This window comes from Anser cygnoides, chromosome 19 (assembly GCF_040182565.1).
Source record: "Anser cygnoides isolate HZ-2024a breed goose chromosome 19, Taihu_goose_T2T_genome, whole genome shotgun sequence".
NCBI classification, from domain to species: Eukaryota; Metazoa; Chordata; class Aves; order Anseriformes; family Anatidae; genus Anser; species Anser cygnoides.
Genome location: NC_089891.1, coordinates 7,846,245 through 7,872,631, shown reverse-complemented (window position 1 = coordinate 7,872,631; position 26,387 = coordinate 7,846,245). Strand labels below are relative to the sequence as shown.

At 35.6% G+C, this 26,387-nt stretch overlaps 1 protein-coding gene and 1 long non-coding RNA gene across 11 annotated transcripts in view; one reads left to right on the top strand and one right to left on the bottom strand.

The window, feature by feature from the left end:
- STXBP4 (syntaxin binding protein 4) overlaps positions 1 to 26,387 on the bottom strand; it is a 74,122-nt gene that overhangs the window by 11,147 nt on the left and 36,588 nt on the right. For 2 of the 5 annotated variants that reach the window (XM_066980260.1, XM_013179007.3), the window contains 3 exons: positions 25,844 to 25,893; positions 25,091 to 25,224; positions 6,933 to 6,990 (listed from right to left, as the gene is read on the bottom strand). In XM_066980260.1, coding sequence (XP_066836361.1) covers positions 6,933 to 6,990; positions 25,091 to 25,224; positions 25,844 to 25,893 — 242 coding nt within the window. Of the gene's footprint in view, positions 1 to 3,707; positions 3,830 to 6,932; positions 6,991 to 25,086; positions 25,225 to 25,843; positions 25,894 to 26,387 lie in introns of those variants that run through there. The other 3 variants (XM_048064442.2, XM_048064443.2, XM_048064441.2) reach the window with 3 other exon arrangements.
- LOC106034716 (uncharacterized) overlaps positions 1 to 26,387 on the top strand; it is a 72,092-nt gene that overhangs the window by 27,753 nt on the left and 17,952 nt on the right. For 2 of the 6 annotated variants that reach the window (XR_010825930.1, XR_007163487.2), the window contains 4 exons: positions 7,367 to 7,567; positions 8,316 to 8,454; positions 10,448 to 10,642; positions 14,988 to 15,053. This is a non-coding gene — a long non-coding RNA (uncharacterized lncRNA). The remainder of the gene's footprint in view (positions 1 to 7,366; positions 7,568 to 8,315; positions 8,455 to 10,447; positions 10,643 to 14,987; positions 15,054 to 26,387) is intronic. The other 4 variants (XR_010825931.1, XR_007163489.2, XR_010825932.1 and 1 more) reach the window with 2 other exon arrangements.

Genomic DNA, 26,387 nt, shown 5'->3' with positions numbered 1-26,387 from the left:
TTTCCTTTTATGATGATACCTTTAGCTCTAGTGCTGTAAAACATCAGTGTTTATACTACAGAAGTTCATCTATCACACATGCTTTGCTATTCTTAGTTCAGTCATAAAATCATAAACAGTTTCTGTGAATGCCCAGCTTTCAGTAAAATTAATGATGGCTCTTTCCCAAGCAAACCCAAACAAAATAGAATATGATAAACTAAGTATGATTTGTTATTTTTCAAAGTGGAAGCTTGATTTGTTAGATATCATTTCAAAAGCTACCAGAACGCATCATGTGTGTTTTTATTAATCTGTATTTTAAGTATTGTTTGGCTTTAGGTTGCTACTGAACGTGAACGAAATTCTATTCTGTTATACTGATATATGGTCAGAGCACCTTCAGTGCCTCTTTTGTCATGCTGAAGTATGCAATGCTTCAATGTGAAGCTTCTGATTTTTAGGTAAATTACTGAAAGATAATACTAAATTCAACATTGCTGTTTCCTTTTTGGTATAAGATAGAAAACATCACAGGCCCTAATTTATCTAATGGAAAACATCCCAAAAGATTAACATCTTTGGGAACTTCTACTTGTCTTTCAGGCAAATTTAATTTAAGATAAATGTTCTTGAGAAAAGTAACAGTTAATTTGGAATAGGTGGAATCTAGCCCTATTAAAAAGCTAGAAAAACAGTGTTTACAGGGGCAAAATTCACAGCTGGTCCTTACAAACTGTATACATATGCAAGGAGTGGGTGGGAGTGGGAGGGAGAATAGCAAGGCCCTACCTAATTTTAGGTGCCAGTCTCATGATACAGAGCTGCCATATGTTAAAGGTGAACATAGTGGGAGGATGGAAGAGCTTAACTCTGATGGGTTTTCTGGGAAAAAAATTAGTGTCCCAGCTATGCTTTTTTATACTGTTCCTGTGTGATTCTAAACAACCAGTGTACCTCCATTAATTAATTAGCATATTTGATACTCGGGGAGCAAAATTCTGGATAGACTCTTTCACCTATTATAAAAATCAAACACAGAAGTCACTAAATCACAAAACCCATTCAATGACAGAATATGCTGTCTTTCTGTTTGCACTGGTGCTGTGCTGTGACTTCCACAGGACTTTACCAGATCATACAACTAAAGTGAAATTTTGTCCTAGCAGTGGTTACAACACTTAGTAAACTCACTCAACATTATTTGTGAACTAAACTTGGGCAAAAATGACCATACGACCAGCTTTAAAAGTGAACAAGATTTGCTTTCTCTTACAAAACTTTTCCCATCCTAATGCCACCCAGCTGACTGCTAAGTGCCTACAAATCTGAATGCAGGTGAGATGAGGGCTCATTAGTCCTTTTCTGCTTCTGGCCTTACAGATAAAACTTCTATTCGGTGCAGGAATTTTTACTAGAACATCAGTAATTGAATTTGTCACAACAGAAGAGCGGTCTTAATCATCTAATAGGTAAAACTCATTAATATCCAACTTCTTTACCTTATTATGTGGGATCTCTTCAATATACTGGTCCCCCAAGGTCAAGACAAACATGAGAAAAATTGGAGAGGATTCAGTGGAGAATCACCAAGATGACTAGAGGGTTGGAGAACTTGGCACATGAAGAAAGGTTGAAGGAACTGGGTTTGTTCAGCCTAGACAAGAGAAAGCTCGGGGGGTGGAATCAAAGTCTTCCAGTACCTAAAAGGTAGTTATACAGCAAATGGAGGCACTCTTACAAGGACATACAGTGACAGGCAAGAGGAAATGGACATAAGCTGCATCAGGAGAAATTCTACCTAGATTAAAAAAAAATCTTCACCGTGAGAATTAAATACTGGAATAGGGTGTTTTGGATAGGTGGTGGAATCACCATCGCTGGAAATATCCAAGTCTTAGTTTGTATAATTTAGTCTTCAACAGTAGGTTTGACTAGCTGATCTCCAGAGATTTATTGCAATCTAGACTTTTCTACGATTGCTAACCCATTTGAGTTAATGAGGTCAGAATCTCAATTCTTCTAGATCAAATTTGCTGATATAAACAGGGATAGAAATACCAAGTGTAAATTGGTGAGGAAACAGGCACCAGTAATGCATTTCTATTATACATCAACTGATGGGCCATGAATCTGGGGCTGTGTGTGAATGACTGATGGTATTGCTACATGCAAAATAAAATAATGCTTGCCTCTCCTTTACTTTAAAACACACCATTTCAAAACACATTATTTCAAAACATATCTGTGGCCAAATTCAACTTTTACTCTCCAGCAGGAGGAAAGCACAGCTATACTACCAATGAAGCTGATCAGTGCCTTTTAGTCTACTGGTGTAATTTTTGTCCTCTTGATAACTGTCAATTTATATTATCTTTGTTAGACACTAGAAGTTCTTTTTCTCCAATGCATACTGAGATGTAACTCAGAGAGACTTACATTACTGTCTGATCCTTCATGGTAAATCAGAGAGGCTTACATTACTGTCTGATATTTCATGGTAAATTTATACACATGACCTTAATGCCTAGCACCAAATCATGTGAGTTTATGACACACTAGCTGTCTAAAAGCTAATTTTCTCACACTTGCCAGTAGTTTTTGACTGATCCTTAGCAACCTAGTTGATTGATTATAATTTACTGAGAGACTGAAATGATTTGCTGAGTAGAAGAGGTGATTTCAAAAATTGACTTAAGGTGAGAATTGGTGGACAAGAAGCAGCTTTCTCTTATAGGTGGAGAGCAGTTCAGCTCCTTAGGAATATAGCCATGTAAATGTTTTATTCATGTCAGTTATTCACATAAGTGGGTTTCACTTTAGTGTGTAACACAAGCCAGCTGGTTTGCTTCTTTTAAACTCTGATTTCTCATGCACTTCATATTGCTACACCCCCCTCAGAGATATTTATGGAAATTTCACAGCAAGCGGTCTCAAGCTTATGCGCTATTAAGATTCCATTCTGGGGTGTTTACTGCATTAGATTTATAACATATAGATTTACGGACTCAACTAGTTGATGGCCTAATAAAACACATTGGAACTGAACGCAACTACTAATTAAAATAATACTTGATTGTCTTCAGCGTATTGTAAAACTGCTGTGGATTTGAACAGAGCCACTGCAGCTTCTGTATTGCGTCATAGCATAACTGCGTAAGAAAAGGGACAATCCACATATAAGATCAGCTTAATTGTGGCTACACTTAGAGAATTATAACACATTTTTCTATCTGGTTGTATACACTGGAGTGGGCTAGTGTTGAAATAACTCTTAATGCCCTCAAAGATTTGGCTGCTCTAAACACCAGAGAATGAAAGGATTGAAATTCACAGCCAAAGAGAACAAGTCTATAGTACTAGTACCAAGATAGTAAAGTATCAACTATTCTGCTAATCCTCATTTAAACAATTTGATTAACTGCTACTGAAAAGGATCAGCTGATAAAGATGGAAGTCAAGCTAAGTTCCTCCTAGAAAAAGGATATTTTCAACATTAGGTAGAATTTTCATCTTGAAATCTCTACCAAACTGTTAGAAACAAGAGACTTTTGCAACCCTTGTTCCTTGCTCTGAACTGTTAACTTCCCAGACGGATTTCATGCACATTACAAAGAGTAGTAAGAGGTACGAATTTTCAAGCATACAAAAAGCCTAGTTTATGCTCTGTACAAACATTTGGCACCAGTCACATAAGCAATGTTAGGAAATAGGCAAAAAGGAATATTAATTACTGTGATGTCTTATTCCAGTGTTCAGTTAATTCCATTCCAATGAACTCAATTAAGACCTCTTAACAAAGGTGGTTGTTCCGTTCAGAAGAAGACGGAGGGTGATTTCATTCCCTTCTCTGCAATTAAAACAGATAGATATTCCTTGCCTGCCGCATAAAGACTGTCATGGAGAACTGCATAGGACAGATTACAGAAGGTAACTAACAATGATGTGAGCTTCTATCACTTGTAATGCTAGGAGCACATTAATAAGAGGGAAGAACATTTATGATCTGTTATTGATCAAACGTCAGATATGCAAAAATTCCTGAAAAAGCATGTGATCTACTCAGTTTTAATCTGTAGTTTCAACAAGTGGAGACAATATGAGAAACGTGAAGTTTTGTGAAATTAGGATTCCACCACATAGACTAGCTGAGATTCTACTGTTACTAATAAGCACCTTATTGTTACAGCTGCAGTTCAGCATCCAAGTGCCGATCTTAAAAGAAATTTCTTGAGCATATTTAGCAAGTTTAGCTTCTGCCGAGTCATCCAGATAAGTACTTGTATGAAAAACACTAGTAACAAAACCAGAAAAAAAAGAAAAGAGGGGAAATGTCTCAAGAATGTGAGAATTCTTCTATTCTACTGCTAGATTGTATTTGCTATTATATTATTTGCATAATACTACCTTCAAGCTCAATTTCCAATTATGCTGGCATAGACCTCTGTTGCAAATGTTTTATCCAGGACAGAATCCAGCATTCACCTTAACACTCCAACTGTGCTATAATGGCTCCCTTTATCAACAGATGGAGACCAAGGGAACAGTCCTCTATTTTAACAGTGGCTCTCATATTTATTTCCATTGCAATGAAATTGGCTGTTGATTCATTTTCATTTCCTTTATTTTTCTATATAAAGTTATTTTTCTACATTTTTGGTATAAATCCCAGAATTTACATCTATGTGAAAATGAAAGCCACGTTTTGATTAGAGCTTGAATGTGCTATCATATATGGTGTGTTTGGGAACCTCTGCAAAAAAAAAAATCACGTCTGCTTTAATACAACTAGCTCAAGGCACCATGGGGTGAATTGAGGACAACAGAACTGTGTGTTTGAAAAAAGAAAAAAAAATGTCCCTGCTTTTCTTGGCTAGCTAATACATAAACTTCAACATGACTTGTGCAAGAGTTTGGGATAAAAGTAATTGTATCTCAGTGCAAAGATTTGCTGCCCTTCCTGTCTTTTAAGAAGTGAGTCCACCGGCAAAATAGTGTCTTCATCACAACTATAAGAATTAAAGAATATGTAAATTTCAGCAGCCAGAATATCTAACTATTAATTAAACAATGATTCATGAGATATATGGAATGGAGATGAACTATATTTTTTCAGCAATTGTTTCAATCTGTTAGAGGAATAATAAAGAAAACTATTATATGAATTAGCTATCAGTATATTCGGGGGGGGGGGGAAGCGCACACTGTGCTATTCACTTCCAGAAGCTTCTGGAGGATGCAGTGAGCTACTTCTTTTTCGTGCATTTTTTCTTCCAAAACCTGGGAACACAATTGAAAAGAACCTTCCCTAACGTATACCACAAATTCCTATAGCTTTTATCAAGTAGGTCTTTCCAAAGAAGCTTCCAATTCTTTACCTGTAAGACATTAGCAGGATATAAGCTATACTTTTGAGTTGGTAAATAATGAATTTACACAGCTTTTTTTTATATTATTCTAGTCTTTCAGAAATCATTACAGAAATCTTATAATTAAGGAAGGCAAAAAAGCAAAAAATAAGGTCACAATCTTAGTGCTTTTTTTTCACATGATCACCTCTTCAGATGATTACTGCTTTTAAAGCTTTTGTAGACGTTCTCTTTATGCTTTAGACACTCTGTTACTGTAACATCAGTATTACCCTTCCTCTAATCTCTGGAGAGTTTGAAAAATTTATTTGTTTGCAATAGCTTCCAAAAAAATGCAGGTATCTCTCGATACAGACATATTTTTCTGTATTTTTTTCTTTTGGGGGGGAGGAGGGGGGTAACAACTACTCACTATTACGATTACTGCATTATTAGTAAGCTTAATCTTTGGCACCCTCTTTAAAATGTATAAAGCAAAGCCTAAGGAAACTGCAACTGTAGGTATAATTTATAATTTTCATAGGGTAGAAATCAAGAACAAAAACAGTATATATGCAGAATACAAGAGAAGATTTTTGCAAGAGGTACAGCTTCAGTGGCATTATCAATGGAATAAAAGTTGCTTAACCTGCAGCCAATGACAACGTGAAATGTCAATAATCTGTGATACCAAGTTTGTAAGCTGCTGTTTAGCATTTTAAGTATAATGTCTAGATTATGAGGATTTCTTCTAAATGAATGGTACAGCAGTCACAAATCTCTTGATTCTTTTATGATTTTAACTAAATGATTTCAGTCCTGTTCATTCACCATCTAGCAGCAACAGAACAACTTATTCCCACAGAAAGAAGCAGGATATGTCATCAAGAATAAAACATCAATGGCTAGAGATAGTTCAGAGACAAGGCAGAACTAACTGTTAAAGCAGTTCCCCTCAAGACACCCATTCAGGACATGAGCTAAAATGAAAATTACTAATGTTCTAGTTATAATGCACTTTGAGGTGTGCTGGCAGAATCAGAGGAGCAGACACAAAACTCCAGGTACTAGTTCAACTGATGAATTTGGTAAGACTCTTGGACTTTGTGCTCCTTAAAGCCACAATGGAACTGAAATCCATGGATTAAATGAGACTGTTATTTTCTAAAAATATGGCTCTTAGAATTCTTCCACTTCCCCCAAATACAAGAACATTTAAAAATGCATATATATACTTGTAAAGTTTTTAGGGGATGAGATTTTTTTCATATCTCCTAGGTCCATTACAGGGTCAGACTCATAACCTGGTAAGTTCTCAGCATTGTGGACTGAGGGTTTCAAAGACATCTGAAGGATTGAGTCACACAGTTCTCACTGAATTTCAGCTGGATTTCTTACTAAGCCCTCTAGGACCCTGTGGACAGTGCAGTACTAAACCACAGGAAAGAGTAAGTGATGTTGGTAATACAGACATATAGAAAACACATGAACACTTTTGTTATTTTGCCTTTTTTTTCCTTCCTGTTAATTCTAGGTTTAAAAATGCATTTAGTTTGATGGGCTTTTAATTTCAGCTCTGACCCATTTTCCCTCAGAAATACTCACTTGATGAAGTATTTGATTCCATCTGCTGTATAAGCTTCTTCCCATCCATAAGGTAGACCTACGACGAAATAAAGAAATAAGTTGTCTCAAAGCTTAGGTGACACAAGGTTTTGAAGTGGTGTAAGTTCAAGCCATTTCATAGAATGATTACAAAGACTTTTCACTCTTTTTGTAATAGGTAATAATATAAACAATGCAATTTAATAAATACTTGCTGAGCTACAAAGCTATATACAACTCAATGATACTTCTGGTATTTCTTTTCCAGAAGCTGACAGTCTGGTCAAACTGGAGTGCAGCTAACTCTTTTGAACTTTTTATTGTAATTCACACCCATTAAATAAATAATAATAACAAAAAAAAGCAAAACAAAACAAAACAAAAACCAACCATGCCTGTGGTCTACTGAGATCTGTTTTAATTTGTTTTTACAGCTACTACATACAGACGCCAATGACTATATGAGGCAGGAGTCTGGGCTGAATCAAATCCTCTGCTGTCTGGTTTATCACCACCTCCTGTGTTTATACATAACTCTGGAAATTTAGACGAACTCCAAGATACTTAGAGAGTCAGAGAAAATACATACAGATATGCATATGGATACTTTTCTATGTCTACAGATCTTGACAAAGGTGAATTTTCTAAGTGCATTGCTTACTTTTGTGGTTTACACTAACAATTCTGGGAGTTAAAATATTTAACACTGCATCATTTAGCAAAAATTAAAAATGAATTTTGAAATGGTGGTGTTTTACATGTATTAAGAAACTGCTACCCTTTTCCCTTTTTTAATTATCAAGCATGCTAATTTTGAAAATGCAGTCTTGGATTTTGTTCTTAGTTTAGAAGTCCCTTCCATGAGCAAGGTGAGTAATACCCTTAATAGGACATTATACCACAAAAAAAAAAATTACTTTTTTATTACTACTTGTTCCAAATGACATGTAGAGCTTAAAAAGTGCTGCAGAAAGAACCATCAGTCAGTGTGGAAAAGTGCTCCTGATGTATGCTTTTGTGATACTGTACTGTAATGTAGATAAGGAAAAGTGCAAGGTCCTTTTTTTGTAGACTAGAAATATCTATGAAATTAAAAGATGCATGGAAATAGTTACGCAAGTACTTTAGCTTGAAAGTCATCTGGAAATGTTAGTGTTTTAGGAGTTAAACAGTTTTTGTTCAAGCCACAGTCCATCTCAAACACCAGCTCATTAGAACCATCTGTGAGCCTGCTTTAGATTTAAAACTTGTATTTGGAAATCGTGCTGGACTGCATGCACCATAGGATGTTTGAAAGCTTCATACTGAGGCATGCTCTAAGTGAGCACTTTTTTTTTTTTAAACTTCTTTCTTAAAAGGCTAATTTTCTTCTTCTTTTCTCAGATTGTCACACGTTTGTCTCTAGTGTGGTCCTTCTCAAATATCTGGAAAGGGATGACTTCAGTTCTCAAAGATAAACAAAGTTCATTACAGCTACTGAATCATTATGAAGACAATGAAGTAGATACAAATCACCTAAGAGGTAATTATAACTGTAGGTAGGCACCAAGCGAACAATAAAAAGTATGTCTACTGAAACTCCAGAATTCAGAAAGGTAACTTCAGCAGTGGTACTTGTAGAACAGTGCCATCACTGTTTGTACAGCTTTAAAAGCAAAAAGCATATTGATTAATTTTCTTCCCGTCACTTTTACCCCATGTTACTCGCTAATCTCAGGTTTCTTCCCATTTTCAGTTTGGCATAAGTCTATACAATCTGCTCCTTAAAAGATGCCACCTACTGCTTTGAGAATAATACACAGCCACTTCCCTTTAAATACATGGTAGTTGCTGTATAACAGTTTTCAGGCTCTAACTTCTATGAAGGAAGGTAGGAAAAGGGTGTTCTAAATTATAAATACACTAGACTTGATCACTTGTTCTTCCTTCCTCTTTATTCAACGTGAATATTTTCTAATGATTTGAATGGGAACAGGATTCATCCTTCAATTGCTTCTATCTTCCCTGGCCTTTCCTCATTCCTGCATGAAACATACATATCCAAAATAAATGACAACACACTCGCTCAGTTATGAATAAAACCTCAGCAGCTGCTCTGTGCTCACCCAGATCCCGTACATCACCTGTTTCATTCAACAGTGATAATTACACTTTTTTCACTAGTAATTTGACTGAACTTATTTCCTTTTTTTTCCCTTCTAAATGAAGAATTGTAAGTAGGTAGCAATGATAACCAATGCTCTGTATTCTTTTCTTAACCATGAAAAACTACACTTTTCATACATACTGAATAAATCTGTCAGCTGCAAATGAAACTCTGGAGATATCCCCACAGCTTTATTTGTCTTGCTGACTTCATATGCATTAGGTTGTATGTCCAACTCAGTCTCCGTATGCTTCAAAGCTCCACCTACATATATGTGTTTTTTAATGCCTTTATTTTCAACATTTTCACTCTTTCACTACTAGTCTTTCACTTCTGTTCCCTTCATGCCTTTCCTTCACTGTTAGATTTGTACTTGTATTTCTTGGTATTTCCCATGGTAGCCAGGAGGCTCTCATGTTTTGCACTGTATTTCCCCAGACATCATCTCCACTTACTTCAAGCTCACTTTCTCCATGAATCATTCATAAGCTGATCTACTTCCTAGTGCCATAATTTTTCATCACCCCCCCCCCAACCCCCCACACCCCCCCCCCCCCGGGTCAGAGTTGCTTTCTTTCCTAGGATCTGCTTTGAAATGTTGCTAAGTTCTCATCTGGAGTAAATGGGAGGTAAAGGAGCTCAAACAGAAACGTAGTCTGAAACATACAGGATTTAGCCTATAAAAACTGTGGCAATCTTTAGGTTTCCTACATATTTATCATTTCTTCTGCGAATTGCTACATTCTTTGATGAAACTTCATAAATAATATATCTTGGCTGCAGTAGTCTGCATACATAATCTTTTTAAAAAAGTCAGATTTACTGTATTTAAAAGTAGTTTCCTTACAGCAGAAAATACAAGGCTTTTTGCTATCCAAATATTTGTGATTATTTATCTTGTGCAAGGTAAGGATAAAGTAATAATGCAAAAGTAATTATGCATTCAAAACAACTGGAATACAGTCCAAAGCACCCTTTGCCCAAATAGAACAATTAGTCTCCCAAGGGACCACGTCAGCCAAAATACATTACAACCTACCATTATTTTGTTCAGAGTATATGCATCTAATTAGGGTTAATGCAAAGGAGAAGTATATAATTTTTTGTGAGAAAGAAAAACAACAAACCACTTGCTGTTGTATGTGTGCATGTGTGCCAGTACTGCTGCAGCTGGCACGGTCACGGCACGGCGGTATCCCCGGTGACTGCTTGCCTTCTCAGCTGCAAGATGCCTGCTGCAATATCCACAGTTGTAAAGTTAGCACTGTGTAAGGCAGAGAGGGAATGAAACCCTAGGGATTGCAAAATTTTCCTGATACTTCAAAAGGTGTGGATCTCAGTGATCTTTATCACTTCCTTGGGTGAACAGGACAAAGAAAACACACCAGCATTGATACTTGGCTGGCTGCAGCAAACAGAAAGATAAACACCAGGCCAAATTATAAACTCGTATGGAGTGACAGAAGTGGAAGATCCTGCCTGTTATTTCTAAGACAGAATGCATATACCCTCCCCTGTGCTTCAGTCCAGCTTTCCTGGAATATACATTGCATCATCAATCAAGGTACGCCACTAAAGGAACAAGGGGGAAAGCACAGAAATTAGGGAAGAACCTCATTTTACTGGGCAGTTTTCAAACCTGTAAGTAGTGCATAATGTTATTCTTTTTCTTCAATAAGCTAGTTAAGAGATACTATTATAGAAAAAGAAATGTGGAGATCAGCAGATGAGACTAATAAAAGCAGATACCACAGCACAAACATTCAGGTGAAAAAAGCGACAGTTATTTCCCTAACAGCTAAATGCTGCTGTGTTTTATTTTTCTTATTTCTGACAAAATTACTCAAAGAAATGAGAGATTCAGAGACTATAGTAAGAGTTGATCAAAAATTTACTGTTCACTAGGATTCTATCTAGATTTGGTCAAAGTGGGACTATTCAGATGATTAAAAAAAACCAAGTTATATCTTTTGTCAGGGCTAAACAATCTCATGGCTGGAGCATTAAACCACATCGTCTGGAATTAATGAGGCATCAAGCTTAAAGGATGCAACATCTATCTGGAATTCAAAAACCACATGGTGCATTTATTCAGTTTCACAATGAACGCATTTTTTGACCACCAACAAATACGAATGTCACTGTTTACATATCATTTTACCTAGCTTGGTTTCTGCAATTACGCATATATTTTTAACTAACAGGGCATGATCTACCTCAGAACTAGTGATTTGTTTATATTAAATATTACAATTCTGCAAAATGATGAAGTTTTTGAAGAAACAGTAATCATTTGTTAAAAATATTTCAGATAGAAAAGACTCACTAAGGGACGTTATAAGCACACTCTTCTCCATCTTTTGGTAAATGAGGTTTAGAACTCTGATCTCTTTTCAACATCCACCAATTCAGCCAGATGCGCCTATCAGCACTCAAACCTTCCTCCCGCGGCTTCAATAATAATGCAAAATTCATTAGTTAAGATTCCCAGGGCCTTTGGCTCTTCTCCTTGAGCTATCTAGGCGATGCAAGGAAAAAGATGGGAAAAGATGGAAAAAAAATGGAAAGCTCAACTTGTTGGTTAACTGATGCCTGGTCTTGGACTCCTGAGTACTACTGGAACATGGGAACATCCCAGATACGATACTAGAGACCTCATATGGTGCAAGACTGGCAGAGGAACTCCTCAGTGAGTTATGCAGTTTGGCACAGCTAAAACAAAAATTTGTGGAGGAATATCCATCTTGCTTGTCAACTGTGTTCAGTGGAGATCAGGCATAAAATGACTCTTTTTTGAGGCTGCCAGTAATATATAATTTATTTTAGTACTTATTTGCAAATTAACTGTAAAAAATCAGGTTCAGAAAAACAGCTTTCAGAAGAGAATACGGACTTCTGGCTTTGTTTGTGTGCCACTTTATTCTTTAGACCATTTCAAGTGCTCTTCCCACAAACAAATGCGTTTCATTTTATGAATAATACTCTGCTAAGGGGACATTCCATTCCTTTCTTTCACATATCAAATTCCGTTCTAAAGAAACTGTTCCTTTTTCTTTTGTTGATTTAATAAAACAAAGACAGAGTAAGTAGTTTTCAAGTGGAGACATCTGGGAAATACTAGTAATTGAAATTTATGCTAATTTAGAGTATGGTTGGCAGATTGGCTTGTCTCCATTCAGTAGTGTTCCTAGAAACCACACTTCAGAAAAATATTTTCCTTACTTTGGCTATCCAGGGCATGGTGAAAGATGACCTTGTATTTTCCCATTTCCTATTAATCATAAGATATTGACCCAATATGTCAGCAAACACATTCATCTCTTAGTGAGACAAATATGCCACATTAAGTGACTGTTTAGTATGAGAGTTAAAAAAAAATAATTGCTTCTCATGGCGAAAGCTTAGAAAGATCCCATTTTTATCAGAACATTGGTTTATATGATCAACTTTAAAATCCTTATGGTAATTTTAAAATTCCAAACTGTTTTGATATAGGTAATCAGAAACAGCATGGAAACAATGGAACTTTTGAACTTTTAAGATATCAACAATGGCCAGTCAGATGACATATTTATGGAAATAAGACTGACCTCTGTTCAGTACATGGAATCAGACATTATTATAGACATACTTTTTTCCTAGCTAAGGAATAAGGAAATCCAATTTTAGAACAAACTCTGCCTAGCGTGCATACTGAAGTTCTTCAGAAAGGAGTGAGAGCTATAGTAATCCAAGCAGTGTGGTTGCTGATATGCGTCTTCAAGAGAAAGAATTATCTTCCTGAGACATTACTTTAAAAATGTATATTTTCAGAAGCTGAATGCTGGAAATACTACTTAAAACAAAAATACATATTTTTCAACTAACTACTAATATTCTCCTTTCAAATAAAGCTTCAGGTTCTGTAAGCTCTAAGCTATTTACACTGTTATTAAAATGAGAAGTGAACAGTCTAGCTGAGGCTCATCTTTATCCATGCAGGAGGTCAGTAGTGAAAGTACAAGATAAGCACACCACACTTAACAAGAGCAATAAAATGCTTTCTTCTGCTTAGCTGATGGCAAGCAAATGTATACAACCAATTATACAGAAACAACAGAAGTCAATGGAGCTTGCAGTACTATAGCATTACTATAAAACATTCTGACTGCCTTTCAAGGGGAGCAGAAAGAGTGCAGCAAATTAAGCCCTGAGCCTGTCTGTTTCACCAAATGGAAGCTGTTCTTCCAAGGTGCACTGGAGAAGATAAATATTTCTGGGAGAACAAGGAAGGTAAATAAGCCACTAGCAACTGAAAAAAAAAACACAAAAAACAAACGCCAACCAACCAACCAAACCAAACAACCAAACAAAAACAAACACTGACCTTTGGATAAATCCTCATTTTAGCCCTGAGGGAAAACAGATGATTCATGCCATTAGCTAGTCACTGGCCAGAATCTGTGCATCTATACGAACTACTGATGTGAAACTGGGAATGTCTCTAACCATGCAAACACCCAAGAGAGACTGCACTCCTTGAAATTCTGACATAAAGAGAACTCAAAACACCACTGATTATTATTTTGGTAATGTAATAATCACCTTTCAGAAAAAAAAAAAAGGAATTATTTTTCAATCTGCTTATAATACAACCAATATGTATCCCATTGGACCTCCAGTGCCTTTTCACGTTCCACGTACTGGATAGTCAGGAGTTCAACAATCAGTTGTGAGGAGGCCAAGATATAATTAAGCAGTACTTACTTCAACATATATCTATTTGGGTCATGAATATAATACGTCTGTGTAATCATAAGGTCAATAAAACATAAGCCCTTAGAGGTGAGGGATAATGAAAACAGGGAGGAGTTTGAGACTAGCTCATTCTGACCAAACACGGAATTTTGCATAACCTATCTAGCTGATATTATCTGCTTTTTAAAGATACTAATTATCTGACATTTTTTAAAAATGTTTTTTTTTTTTAAGGTCTTAAAAATGGTAAGCATCTTCCCCATGGCATTTTTTTCAGTCTTCTGCACTAATAAAGCAACATTTTAATAAAAATATTCCTTTCTATCAGTTAATTGCAGACTCTTTTCTGCAGTCTGCATGTATATGTTTCTACACTGTTAACATGACAGTGTCTGTGATTGATGAAGAACACACTATTATTTTCATCGTTGATTGAACCATTGAACTATTAAGTTAATTTGAAATTCACTTTGTTTATGCCTATGACTCTCTTTAAACCACTGAAGAGTAGGCAGGAAACACAATATACATTATAAAATTAGAGAAATGGTCCATAACTGAGGAAATCTGCACAAAGGCCATGTATATATACTAGATTTTAGTACTGGTTCCTAAGTTCCTCCACAAGCTAAAAACATTAAGTTCATAGAAGTAAACAGATCCCTTGAGAACATTCTTGTTCTGAATTGGTACTAGCCACTTCCAGCTAATTAAACTAATCTGGAACAGCACATTCTTCATTCAGAAATACAAGCCTCTGCAGACAGGGCATTCACCACCAGGACTAAGTAGGAACAGCCTGGAATACTTCACTGCATGGACCAGCTCTAAACCATTTCTTTTTTCCTCAGCTTCCCTTTCTCTCAGTTACTCTTTCTGTTCTGGAATTCATCTGTCTCCTTTCCTTACTGGATCATCTTCTCTTGTCAGCGTCTATTGTGCTACCCACCCACTTCCATCACTGTCATCTCACAGGGCTCACTGACGCACGTGATTGTTAAATATAAGTTTAATTAGAAAGCATTCATTGGTAACAAATTAAAATGACTGTCTAAAATTAGAATCGAGCAGAAATTGTCTGAGATTTAAAAAGCAATACTATTACATGATATACCTTTACTGCTAAGCAATATCTTACTTTTATGCACTGATGATGAAATTAAACTGCGCAGGGGGCTGGCACGAACCACCTACAATTTAAGAGACACACAACTACTTTCTGCTGAGCTCATTTCACAGTAAGTACAGACCAAAGCAATAATCAAATACTTTTTTGTTTTGAATTGTGAAAATATATTAACTAAATAATATATTGCAAGAATTGTGAAAATATATTAACAAAAGACATCCTTTCAGCCTGTTACAAAAGCCGCTGTAAGTACACCTAAGTGAAAGAAGGGTTTAAGTTAGAGACAAGCATGACTTCAGAACCAGCATATTAAAAAAAATTGTCAAACTTTCCTAGAACCTAGAATAGGTACCTTCCTTTTCTTTTTTTTTTCTTAATAATTTTGAAGAAAAACATTCTCCATGTGCTGAAATTAGCATACTTTATTTTATCCTAACTGTAAAGGCTTCAAACATAATACTTGTACAAATCACTAATGCAATTAGGTCTCCTTCATAAGCATCAAGCAATTATGTTTTGCTCTTGCAAATTCTCCTTAAAATATACTTTTGAAATCTTCCTATGCCACTCTTGGCAATCAACTTTCTCGGTACTTCTTTCCATTTAAATTATCACACTTGTGCACCATATATGTCTAAGTAACTCTGCTAGCCCTCAGCTTCTCACTCCTACCTACTGAAAAAAAAGTGAAGAAATGTGACAACTGAAGGAACTGACAGAAAGCATGCCATCCCTCTTAGAGAAGATGAGCACTGATAGTTTTCACATTCATTGACATTCTAAGCAAGGGGCTGACCCCCCCCCCCCCCCCTTCACCAGCTTTAATCCAGCTCTCTCAGGATGCTCATAGCTAAAGCCATGGAAAATTAAGTCACCATTAACTGCACAAAAGTACAACTCCTTTGGCTGAGCTTCATGGTTGCTTTATTTTTTATTTTTTTTTAATTTTAAAATTATTTTTTTAATTAATTTTTTTTAATGGTTGCTTTATATTTTGGTACCTGAACTAATGAGACAGTCACTCCCTGACTGGTGTGCAGACACACATACCCACAGACAGACATCTGCCACCCACCTCTCCTGATAACCAGCACACTGTGTCTGAACTGTGCTTGCAAATCATAAAAAGAGGGATGGTAGCCTTGAGTTTGAGATATTGGTCTGGGATTGAGAACCTCATGGTTCAATTCCGGTCTCACCTATTTCCTCTGACTATGAGCAATTTGCATCTCCATGCTACAAAATTCAGTATTTCTTTTTTTCCCCCTCTTTTGTCAAAGACACTATACTACAATTATATTAATATAACAAAATTCTAAGTGTTATGTCACCAGAAATTCATATAGGGGGAATTTGGGAAGTACTTACCATCCTGTACAATTGTTGATTCTAGAGAGTTTTGACTTCAGTCTCCATAGCTACCAAGAGCAAGTACAACTTGTATGGGAAGAGGCACAAAGTCAATTAATTTTTTCATAGCAGGGTCACAGTATGAACTGAACATGTCCATAGACTTTTAAAGGTCTGTTCTTTAATGAAGTCTTCTATCAGAGATGCTGGAAATTAACCTAACAAGACTCTCCTAATCTTGTTAGCTCATCTGCATTTTAAGGTATAATAATATCACTTACTTGTTTTTCATTATTAAAATGTTTTGATTTGAAAGTCAGTACAGACAGTGCCTATTCAAAAGCTGACTCATCTTTTCTCATTAAAGGTAAGTGAATGGAGAGGGAATAAATTGCTTTTCTAGCAGCAACAACAGAGTTCTAAAATCTAGGTCACATTAAAGAACTTTCTTAAACACAGGCTTTAGACATTGAGCTGACTTTTTTGTTGCTGTGAAACGTTGAGAATAACACACGTGTTCAATCGTTTAGATATGATCAGGCTATAAAATTATTCTGTCCTTATACATGTCACCTACTACCAAGTGACAGGTAACTAAACAATGGGTTCTAATTTCTAGATCCTGTAATAATACCCACAAGTAAGGCCAGTTAGGTGAAAACACTGTTACTCCTCACATTCACCAAAACGTGATTTTAGTCCATGTCAGGAGAGTTCAGGGCTGAAACCCGTTTGTGAACAGACATTTCTTTGAAATGTCATTGCAAAACAGGATTAGAATTTGGTAAGATCTCAACTAACTGGATCAGATGTTTGAAATAAATAGGGTGTAATTCAATAAGGACAAAAGCAAAGTACTACCCTAGGTACAAATAACCAACTGCACAAAAGCAAGTGAGGTATATCTAACTAGCCTTTGGTTCAGGAAAAAAGGCTCTGGAAGGATAGGAAAGCACCGACCTCATATTAATCAGTAAAAGGAAACTATCAGGGAAAAGGAAAATCATTTTGGGACATAAGAGCTTGTGTGCTATATATTAAAACAAACCAACCTATTAGTCCATTTCGTCTCCCATCGGAAGGTCTCAGCTACAGAGCACAATGCAAAATGCACAAACTGGAGAGAATCCAGAGACGTACAAGGGTGATAAAATGGGCAGAAGATAAACTCTGTAAGGAGCTGGTATTACTGGCTTATTTTGGGGAACAGAAAACTGAATGGAGACACACTATGTTCTTCAAATGTTAAAAGCTGCCACAAAGAGGAAAGTAGAAGGATGTTTTCAAAAATCACTGGGATGAAGGAAAGTGGTAATAGACTTAAACTGCAACAAGGAGGACTTAGGCCAAAGGTTTCTAACGGCAAAGACAATTAAGCATGGGAACAGTTTGCCTAGAAAAGCTGTGGAATACATTCAACAAATACCTGGCTGGATTCACGCAGATGTAACTCATTTTGCTGGAGGCAGGCAGATAGATGCACTACCTACCTAATTGCTGGAGACTCTTTCTAGTCATATGTTTTTGAATTCCTTGGAGGCAAAGTACTATCTGAGTACTAATTTTGTAAACTTGTGTGTGATTTACATTACATGTAGACATTTCTTCGGCTTCCCATTCGCAAGGCATTTTTATATCTTGTATTCACAGAAGTAATACATTTAAATCAGATCATCTACCAAACAACTCTTCACTTGTCTCCTTCCAAGTATTTATTGTAAAATCAAACCAATCCTGGCCAAAAAAATAGGCTTTTTTGTTCCTTTTTTAAGGCTTGCCAGATAGCACCTGAACGCACACCCCATCAATCACACTAAAAACCAAACCAAACCAAAATGAAACCAAAACCAAACCACCAAGGATAAAACTGTGAAAGTTATTTGCTGTTTGCCACCTTTCTAAAACCGTTAAAACACTGATTTGGCTTCACTGGCCTTACTTACTTATTTACTTTTACAGGCACTCCAATGAAGTTAAAAATGGAGTGTACCATTTTAAACTTAATATTCATGCACACTAATTTTACTTTCATTTATATTGGAAATATTTTAAATATTGTACATGATTACATTTCTGAAGCGGAACACTTCTCTAGTGTTGCAATGAAACATTTTCATGTTCCTGGAGAGGTTTTTCTTTTTGGAATTACACTTCTACAAACACTGGCAAAATTACAAATCTTCATTCTTATTTATCATGTAGACAAAATTGCAAGTTTAAACAATTTGCAGAAAATTCAACATCTTGCAGGGAACAGTTATGTAGAATATGTAGAATAAGCTTTTAAAATCTAGACTCTGTCCTTGCAAAATTATATTAAATTTGCTTTTTTGTTTGTTTGTTGTTCTTTGGCCTGTTATACAACTTAGAATTTTGATTTTTCTGAAGGTATATACATTGTTCACCTTTGGGTTTCTTCTATCTGGTTTGCAGGGTACCTGAAGGGTTGCTGATAAACTTTTTTTTTTTTTTCTGAAACATTCCAATTTTCAGAATGAGGCAAAAATTCAACGATGTTGTCTATGTTGCAGGGCAAAAGGCCTCCATTTGTTATCTCATATATATTTGATTTTATGTACTGGAACAATTAAAATGAAATCAAGGTTATTTTCAATTTACATCACTGAAGATGTAAAAAGAAAATTAGAAAAATTTACTTTAATCCCCAAACTATATTTCCTCATTGCACTAGCAGTGAATCCAGATCAGTAAATAAACATGGGTACTCCTCAATTTAACCAGAAGTAGTATTAAAATTTCTCACTATCTTAAGTTTAATATTTGGACAAACTATCAGTTTGCATAGCACCCACAGTTTCTGCATAGCGTCACTTACCACAGTGTGTGGTTGGTAGCAGGGACCTACAAGCCAGAGCACACGATGAACTGCAAGACAGCTGCTCCTAGTTCCTATAAAGTTTTCCACTGAGCAGAGCTGGAAACCACAATACAAGTGCCCCACAGAAACTGAATAAAGTGATGCATTCAGCAACAGCAAGAAGCTTCTTTTTTGCTCTGTCTTGTCTGGCCCTATGTTGTCACTACAAGATGATATTGAGCAAACAAGAAAGGAACTAAATTCCAAATTCAAGACAAACTGGGAGATGTTTCTGCTACATAAGGAAGAGGTTTTATGGCTCACGCTGACTTCAGAACCCAGTGAAGACCAGGAGGACATGCTATAGGCACACTTACTCCTGCCCTCGTAGAAAGAAAACTGGATTTGAGAACATCCTTCTTGAGAAGTTGACATTTGGTATAACGCTGTGATGCTACTTGAGAAATACAGCACTGATAGTCTATGGCAAAAGAGAGCAGTTCCCATGAGGTCAAAATTAAGCATGATTCTGCAGGGTGGATGGATACTGATGATGTGGCCATATTCTAAAATTACCAGTGTGATTCTTGGATTTATCTGCTGCTGCTTTTGTTGTTATTTAATTGCCAACTCAAAAAACATTCAACAACAAAAGAAATCATTTAGTAACTTAAAGGTATTGTTGTCTATAAAAATGAAATTACCCTCCCATGAAATATTTTTGTTTTGAGGAACAACTCTCTAACCTTAAGGGACTAGTAAAACTGAAATTTTCTACTGGATAAAAGAATTGATAAATTCCTTTACAGTAAAAATCACCTCTTTTGTTGTTGTTGAAAGTTTCAAAGAAATAGCACATTTACATTTCACTAAAATAGTATTTCCTAGTAGAAATATTGTGCCAGAAAATATTTAATTAACAAATATAACCTCTATATCTTTAAAGTATACAGCATTGATTTTAAGATTTATTTCTTTTACTAGTCAAAAGCTATTAAAAATGGGAGCTGTACAGATACTTTAAGGATGTACATTGCAATTTAATAGCTCTCTACTATTTCTGATTTCAGTAATTCACTGCAATATTTATGGCCTTGCCAGAACAATGGACACACAGAGTTATGTCTTTAGTTATATGCTTCCTTCCAGTCAGGAAGAAAAGGTACATTTCTAGTTTATTATCTGGAAGTATATTATAGGTATGCTATCCTCCCAGTGCAGAACTGTCCCCAGAAAAAATGATTCTGCAGGAAATAATTTTCTCTCCCTGATACTGAAAAGATAGAAAGACAAAGCAGCATGAGTTTCAGCAAATGTCAGCGATCAGATAATACTCCTGGGGTCACTGGAGGAGTAGTATTTTGATATTTGGTCTCTGCAAATGCATTTTTAATATGACTAGCCCAACTAATAAAAGTCAAGTTAGCCAGTGTATGCCTACCCATGTTACAATTACAGCTGGATTTGGATGCAGAGACATAAACCAAAAAGGCAGGGGGAACATCCAATGCTTACACATCAGCGTTTTCAGAACTCTCCTGATGAACTACAGCCAAAAAGCTGTATGAAATTATAGCATTGCTGTATCTTTAGTTTTAAGAACAAAACAGTAATAATGTATATGGCATTAATTCTATTACAATAAACATACGAAAGCTGCAATCTATAAATAAAAAGAATATGAATATTTAGCACTATTAACTCTCCTCAAAATAGCAAAATTGTTATTCCAGAGGACGTGCTACTCTGCCTTATATTATAACTTTCTGCTACCAGCTTATAACTTTGTCAATGGAATGCAAAAAGACAAATAACAGCTTGCTGAATATGGAATTATGGTGGCAACTTACTATAATATAGTTAAAAAGATAAACCAAATAAATGGATAGGCTCCGTATTTCAGCTGTTAATGCCTGGGATGTAAGACTTTGTCTGTGGTACAAAATGTAACAGCAACTTAACTATCAAGAGAACAAGCACTAATAGGCACTGACAACCAGCACTTTCCATTGCCTTCATTTTACAGCCAGTCAGGATACATGAAAAATGAAGGCACAGTCTAGGCAGCTCAACTTCTGCCTGTGGGATCTTCCTAAGTATAGGCTATGGCATCTAACGAGATCCATATCAAGAAGGTAAACAGGATTTTTGGACAATATGTTAATTTGGAGCTCATTGTAGTAAACTTCAGCATGATTGCCGTGTGTCAGATTTCAGGCTGACAACAGATTAAAGGAAAATGAGGTGAAAAAATAGTTCAAGATCCATTGCTTGAGCTCCTGCTGATCAGAGAAGCAGGTGTCATAGCACTTAATAGATACTGATGACTGGGATTATATCAACAAGAGCAAGATTGTATTTTTGGATAGAAATTTCAGAAGCAGAGCGAGGAAATTAGCAGTCAAAATACTTGAAAGCTATATTATACGACTGCACATTTCAAAATGCCTATTGCCTGCTATTTTAAGAAGAGAAGTGTGTTCCAGGGTTAATCAGATTTTTACCATTACCAGTACCAAGTATATTTCTTTTTTAATTTTGTAATAGAAAAGAAGAAAACGCTTTCTCAGTTCTTTTTAGCATGATCTTCACCATATGGACTACTAAGTGCAGCCAGCAACGACTTTTAAATGCTGCAGTTCTTCACCGAGGCATTATTATGCTTTGTAAGATGAAAGTAATTTTCTTTATGTCTTCAGGAGATGCTAGTATTCTGTAAAGGAGAAAGGCCTCCCAAGACTTAGTGTCTAAAAATAGCTAACAGTTTTTCAAGATGAAGAAGAACGAATCTTTCAAGGGATAAGCTTGATTATTCTGTTTATTACTTTGATTTGCATTTCTGGATCTTGAGGATCCTATAGTAGTAAGCACTGTAAAACAAGTTTGTTTGTTTTTTTAAAACGTTTTTGTTTTTAAACAGATTCCTCACTTAAAAGAATTGCCAAACTGATGTCACACAGCTGTCATTCAACCTACACAGCTGAAAACTGATCTGCAGCATTATTACAGACAAAGCAATATGTACTCAGAGATTTTCAAGAACACACTGAAGTTTTTTAAACCTCTTCCCTCAGGGAAAATGTGATGCTCTTACACAGGAAGAGGACAGTTAGTGTGGCTAACTCATACATATGCCATTTTGTCCTGGATGTCAAGGATGATTTTTAGCAGGAAAGTCAGTTTTGGTTTGGAAGAATGCTCCACAAACTTGTCTTTACACCTAGACGTGTTTCTCATGTATTGTAAATAAATTTATAAGGTATTTTTGTTAGGGCTCCTTTACTTCTCATTGTTCAAAATGAAACAAATACAGAAAGAGAAGATCCATTCAGAAGGTAAAATATATTACGATAATTGCCCAGCAATACATTTTTATCCACTTAGCAGTCTCAAAAATACTCACTCCAATTCTCTCATTCCTAGAATTCATTAACAAATTGTTATGCTGAAGACTCCTTTCTGGAAACAATGGTATAGCCTGTAGTCTTCAAAGTAGTGTCTATTATACTCTTTTTTTTTTAAATGTATGATATTTATGAAGTGCTACATATATGAAAGCCCCCTTTTATGACAGCCCATCTGCAAGAAAACAGATCACATGGGGAATGTATTGTGTGAATCTGGCATAGAGGACTGCAGACAGAATGCTATTAAACAGTTACTCTGCTTTAACAATTTTTTTTGAGAGCTTTAAAGATTTAATCCTACACACAAGCTCGTCAGAGAACAAGTCTATCTGTAATACTCTCCAAATCAGAATGAACTCAGAAGGATGACGTTCAATCTTTAAATCCTTCTCTGCAGAGCTATTTTTAACCCGCAGGTTCATAAAACGGATCTTTGCTATGGCTCTAGAGCTTTCTAACATGTATCCTACCTATAATTTTTGACACAACCACATGTTAGAATTCAATTGCATTTAGGACTAAATGTTTTCCTTGCATGATTTCCTGTGTAGTGTGATAGAAACAACTTAATGTGACAGAGTACTTCCATCGTAACTGGTGGAAAACAAATTCCCCACTATCCTGGCCACTGTTTTTCTTTTCACCTCCTCCAGTCATTCTAATTCTAATATTTTGGGTAATTCTTCTTTATCTTCTTATTTTGCTTCGTTCTCCTTTATACATGATGCATAAATATGTGATGCAAGTAAGACATTTTTCATACTTTGAAACGTTTCCTCAATGAATATACTTATGCAGTCCCCTTCTAATTTAATTTCCAATCAACATATAAAGGATATTAAAATATTCGATACCATCATTGTCACCATAATTCTCCAGCTCTCAAAAAACTCCTGCGATATGTTGGACCATTTCTGTTTTATTTTTGCAAAGCAATCCATCTAATCTGGATTAGAACTGACATGTCAGCCCATCTAGAGGTAAATACAATCAAAATATGCAACCATGGGAATCCTTTAATAAGCCACAGTTGCTTCTTAGATTTCCAACTGCATACAGTTTATTACAGTAACTGGTCATGAACTAGCATAATTTTGACCAATGGGAACAGAATTCTGTTAATGACCTAACTGAGGGAATACACTTATCTCCAATAGAAACTGCAGGCTACATTCACTCCCTAAAGTAATAAAATCTTCATTAAGACTCCAGTTGATAAATGTTCTCATAAATTCAACAGAATAATATTTTGTAAACACTTTTATGAAAATAGAACATCATAGTCAGGAAATTCTGCTGGTTTTACATGATTCTGGAGATTTTCATATTCCTCATCTTGACATTAAATTTCTGCTTTAATTTTTCCAGGGATTTATATTCTAATTATAGTTTGATAAAGGTGCATACTCAGCTGACACTGAATCTGCATTGTGCTTTGGTGCTATGAATGATTTATTCTACCAGTTCACACCCAATTTTAAACAAAAACATCTATGTACTCTGCTGCTGAATTGATACCAGATTTAAAAGCCCTGGAGGATTTGTTTAATTAAAGACATTTCCTAACTTCACAAGTCCACATTTAAAAATTCTTAATAATGCTCAGATTTTCTAAAGATTTGGAGAAATCTACTCATTCTGATGCATCTTTTGCGCCTCAGAAGAGGGTTTATGTTTGTGCGGTTTAAGATACTGAGATCTTAAAGCTAATATTCCAAAACCCTGTCAGCTCAGACTGCATTCACTACATGTTTTTTGTTCAAAGCCCACAAACATCAACAGAAATATCCCACCAATGAATTTCAGATTATGCCTCTTGAGACAATGAAACTTGGGTCTCTAGAATCCCATGTGATGCTTATTTCTGACTACTTCCTTCTAATGATTAGAGCAAGACGATCTTAAACCACATAAAGTCCTTGGTGTATGTTTTTCGAAGAGCAATGAATGCTATTGAACAGAATTAAAGTAACTGTTTAATATTACACTTCCATTTCTTCTTTTCATAAGCTGTTTTTTAAATAAGAGCTTGTTGATGAATGCAAAAGTAAAAAGGCTGTGCAAAAGGCAAAGGAAACCGAAGAAAAGTAAAAAGAAAAACTGGATCCACTGAGAGATCACTGTATCTCCAAGAGATCTGCCGTGTGGTGGCAAATCACTGATGTCTCTATTACCAGCCACTGGCTTTACTGCACTCTATTACAAGTCATTAATTTCAGCTGGCATAACGCTCATCACTTGCCAAGTCAACCCTTTCAGAATGGAGTGAAATATTTTGTATCTTTCTGAATTATTAGGTATTTTCAGAAATGTCTACCAACTCCCTGTTTTAATCTTCAGAATAAGTAATTTCTTGGTTTATTAAACAGGTATTCTTATTAAAAAAAGGAAAAAAAAAGAGCAATACTTCTTTCCTTGGCTTAGTATAAATGGATGAAACTTTAAACTGAAAACTAACAAAAAAACCAGTAGTCTCAACTGGCAGCCAAGATGCTAAAGCTACAACATTTGATGAAAGAAAGGAAGTATTTATGTGTGTATATACAAACACAGACACATGCACTCACTCACAATCTACTTCCAAAATGGCACGGACAGACTTGGCAAGGTCTCTGGCTTCCGCTGCAAGAGCTGTGGTGACAGTTGGTCCAATCCTTCCCAACCGGGCAAGAAGTGCTTTAGAAGACAAGGTTATTCTTCTGTCACTAATAGGAAAAAAAAAAAGAAGAGTGTTTGTTTGTAAGACTAGAAATAGAAAGATTTATTTTTAATAAAGTAAAGCTGTGTTTCTAGATAGGTGTTATTTCATTCTATGAACTAAAAGATTCATACCACCAAATATAAATTTGTCTCAGAAGTAGTTCTGTCTGTATAACAAAGGTATTAGGAAAGTTGGATAGTTCAGTTAGAACAATGTAGTTCATGACTCAAAAAGTAGTGTCAAAACCTCAGTAGATGTCAGAAAAGTAAATTCCTTAAAATTAATTTTCATATTAACATTTAAGAAGGGCCACTACTTTAGGGTACCTAATTCTTATCTTATATATATTATCTTATATATCTTATATAATTCTTGTCAGTTATAGGCCATAACTATGCGATTAACTCTTTTAATTTAATACTCTGTTTTTTAATGAAGCAGCATAATGAAGCTTAGTTTTTAATTCTTCCCCACAATTGTAATTGCATTCAGTAACATACTGCAGAAAACTATATGAAAAAATAGCTACAAAACAATTTTTGGAGACTTTGAAACAATCATAGAGGTTTTCAATATTATACGAATAACTGCATTTCATTACAAAAGAGCTCAGATCTGCCTACCTTAGAACTGTTGAGGGAGTAGAGTTATCTGAAAGTACTTCATGTACAACCTGTTGGCCATAGTCAAAAAGTTAACACTTGATAAATCAACACAATCAATAAGTTGATACCTTATAATTAGATGCTCTATTTGGGGACATGGGATTTGATTTGTATCTCAAGAGACTAGGGAGTCCAGTCTTTCCCATCCAGATGTTTAAAACTATTTCCTATTCAGTTTGACCCTTGGCTACAAAAAATATCATCAGAAGTTACAGAATGATACAGAATGGATTACTGCAGTAAAGGCAGAAGTAAAACAAACACACAAACAAAAAAGATAACCCCTTTGCATGAAATAAATACCATGATGTTTCTTGTTTGTGTTACAGCATTTCAAAATATTATTAAATATTATTTTTCTGCTTCCCCCCCCCGGGGAATTTCACAGAAGTTGATGTTTGTGAAAAATTATGTTTAAATATCTGTCCAGTTTCATTTGTTCTGTGTACAGCAAGATACAAAGACTAAGTAAATTCCTACGCAGACCTGTACACTTCTACAC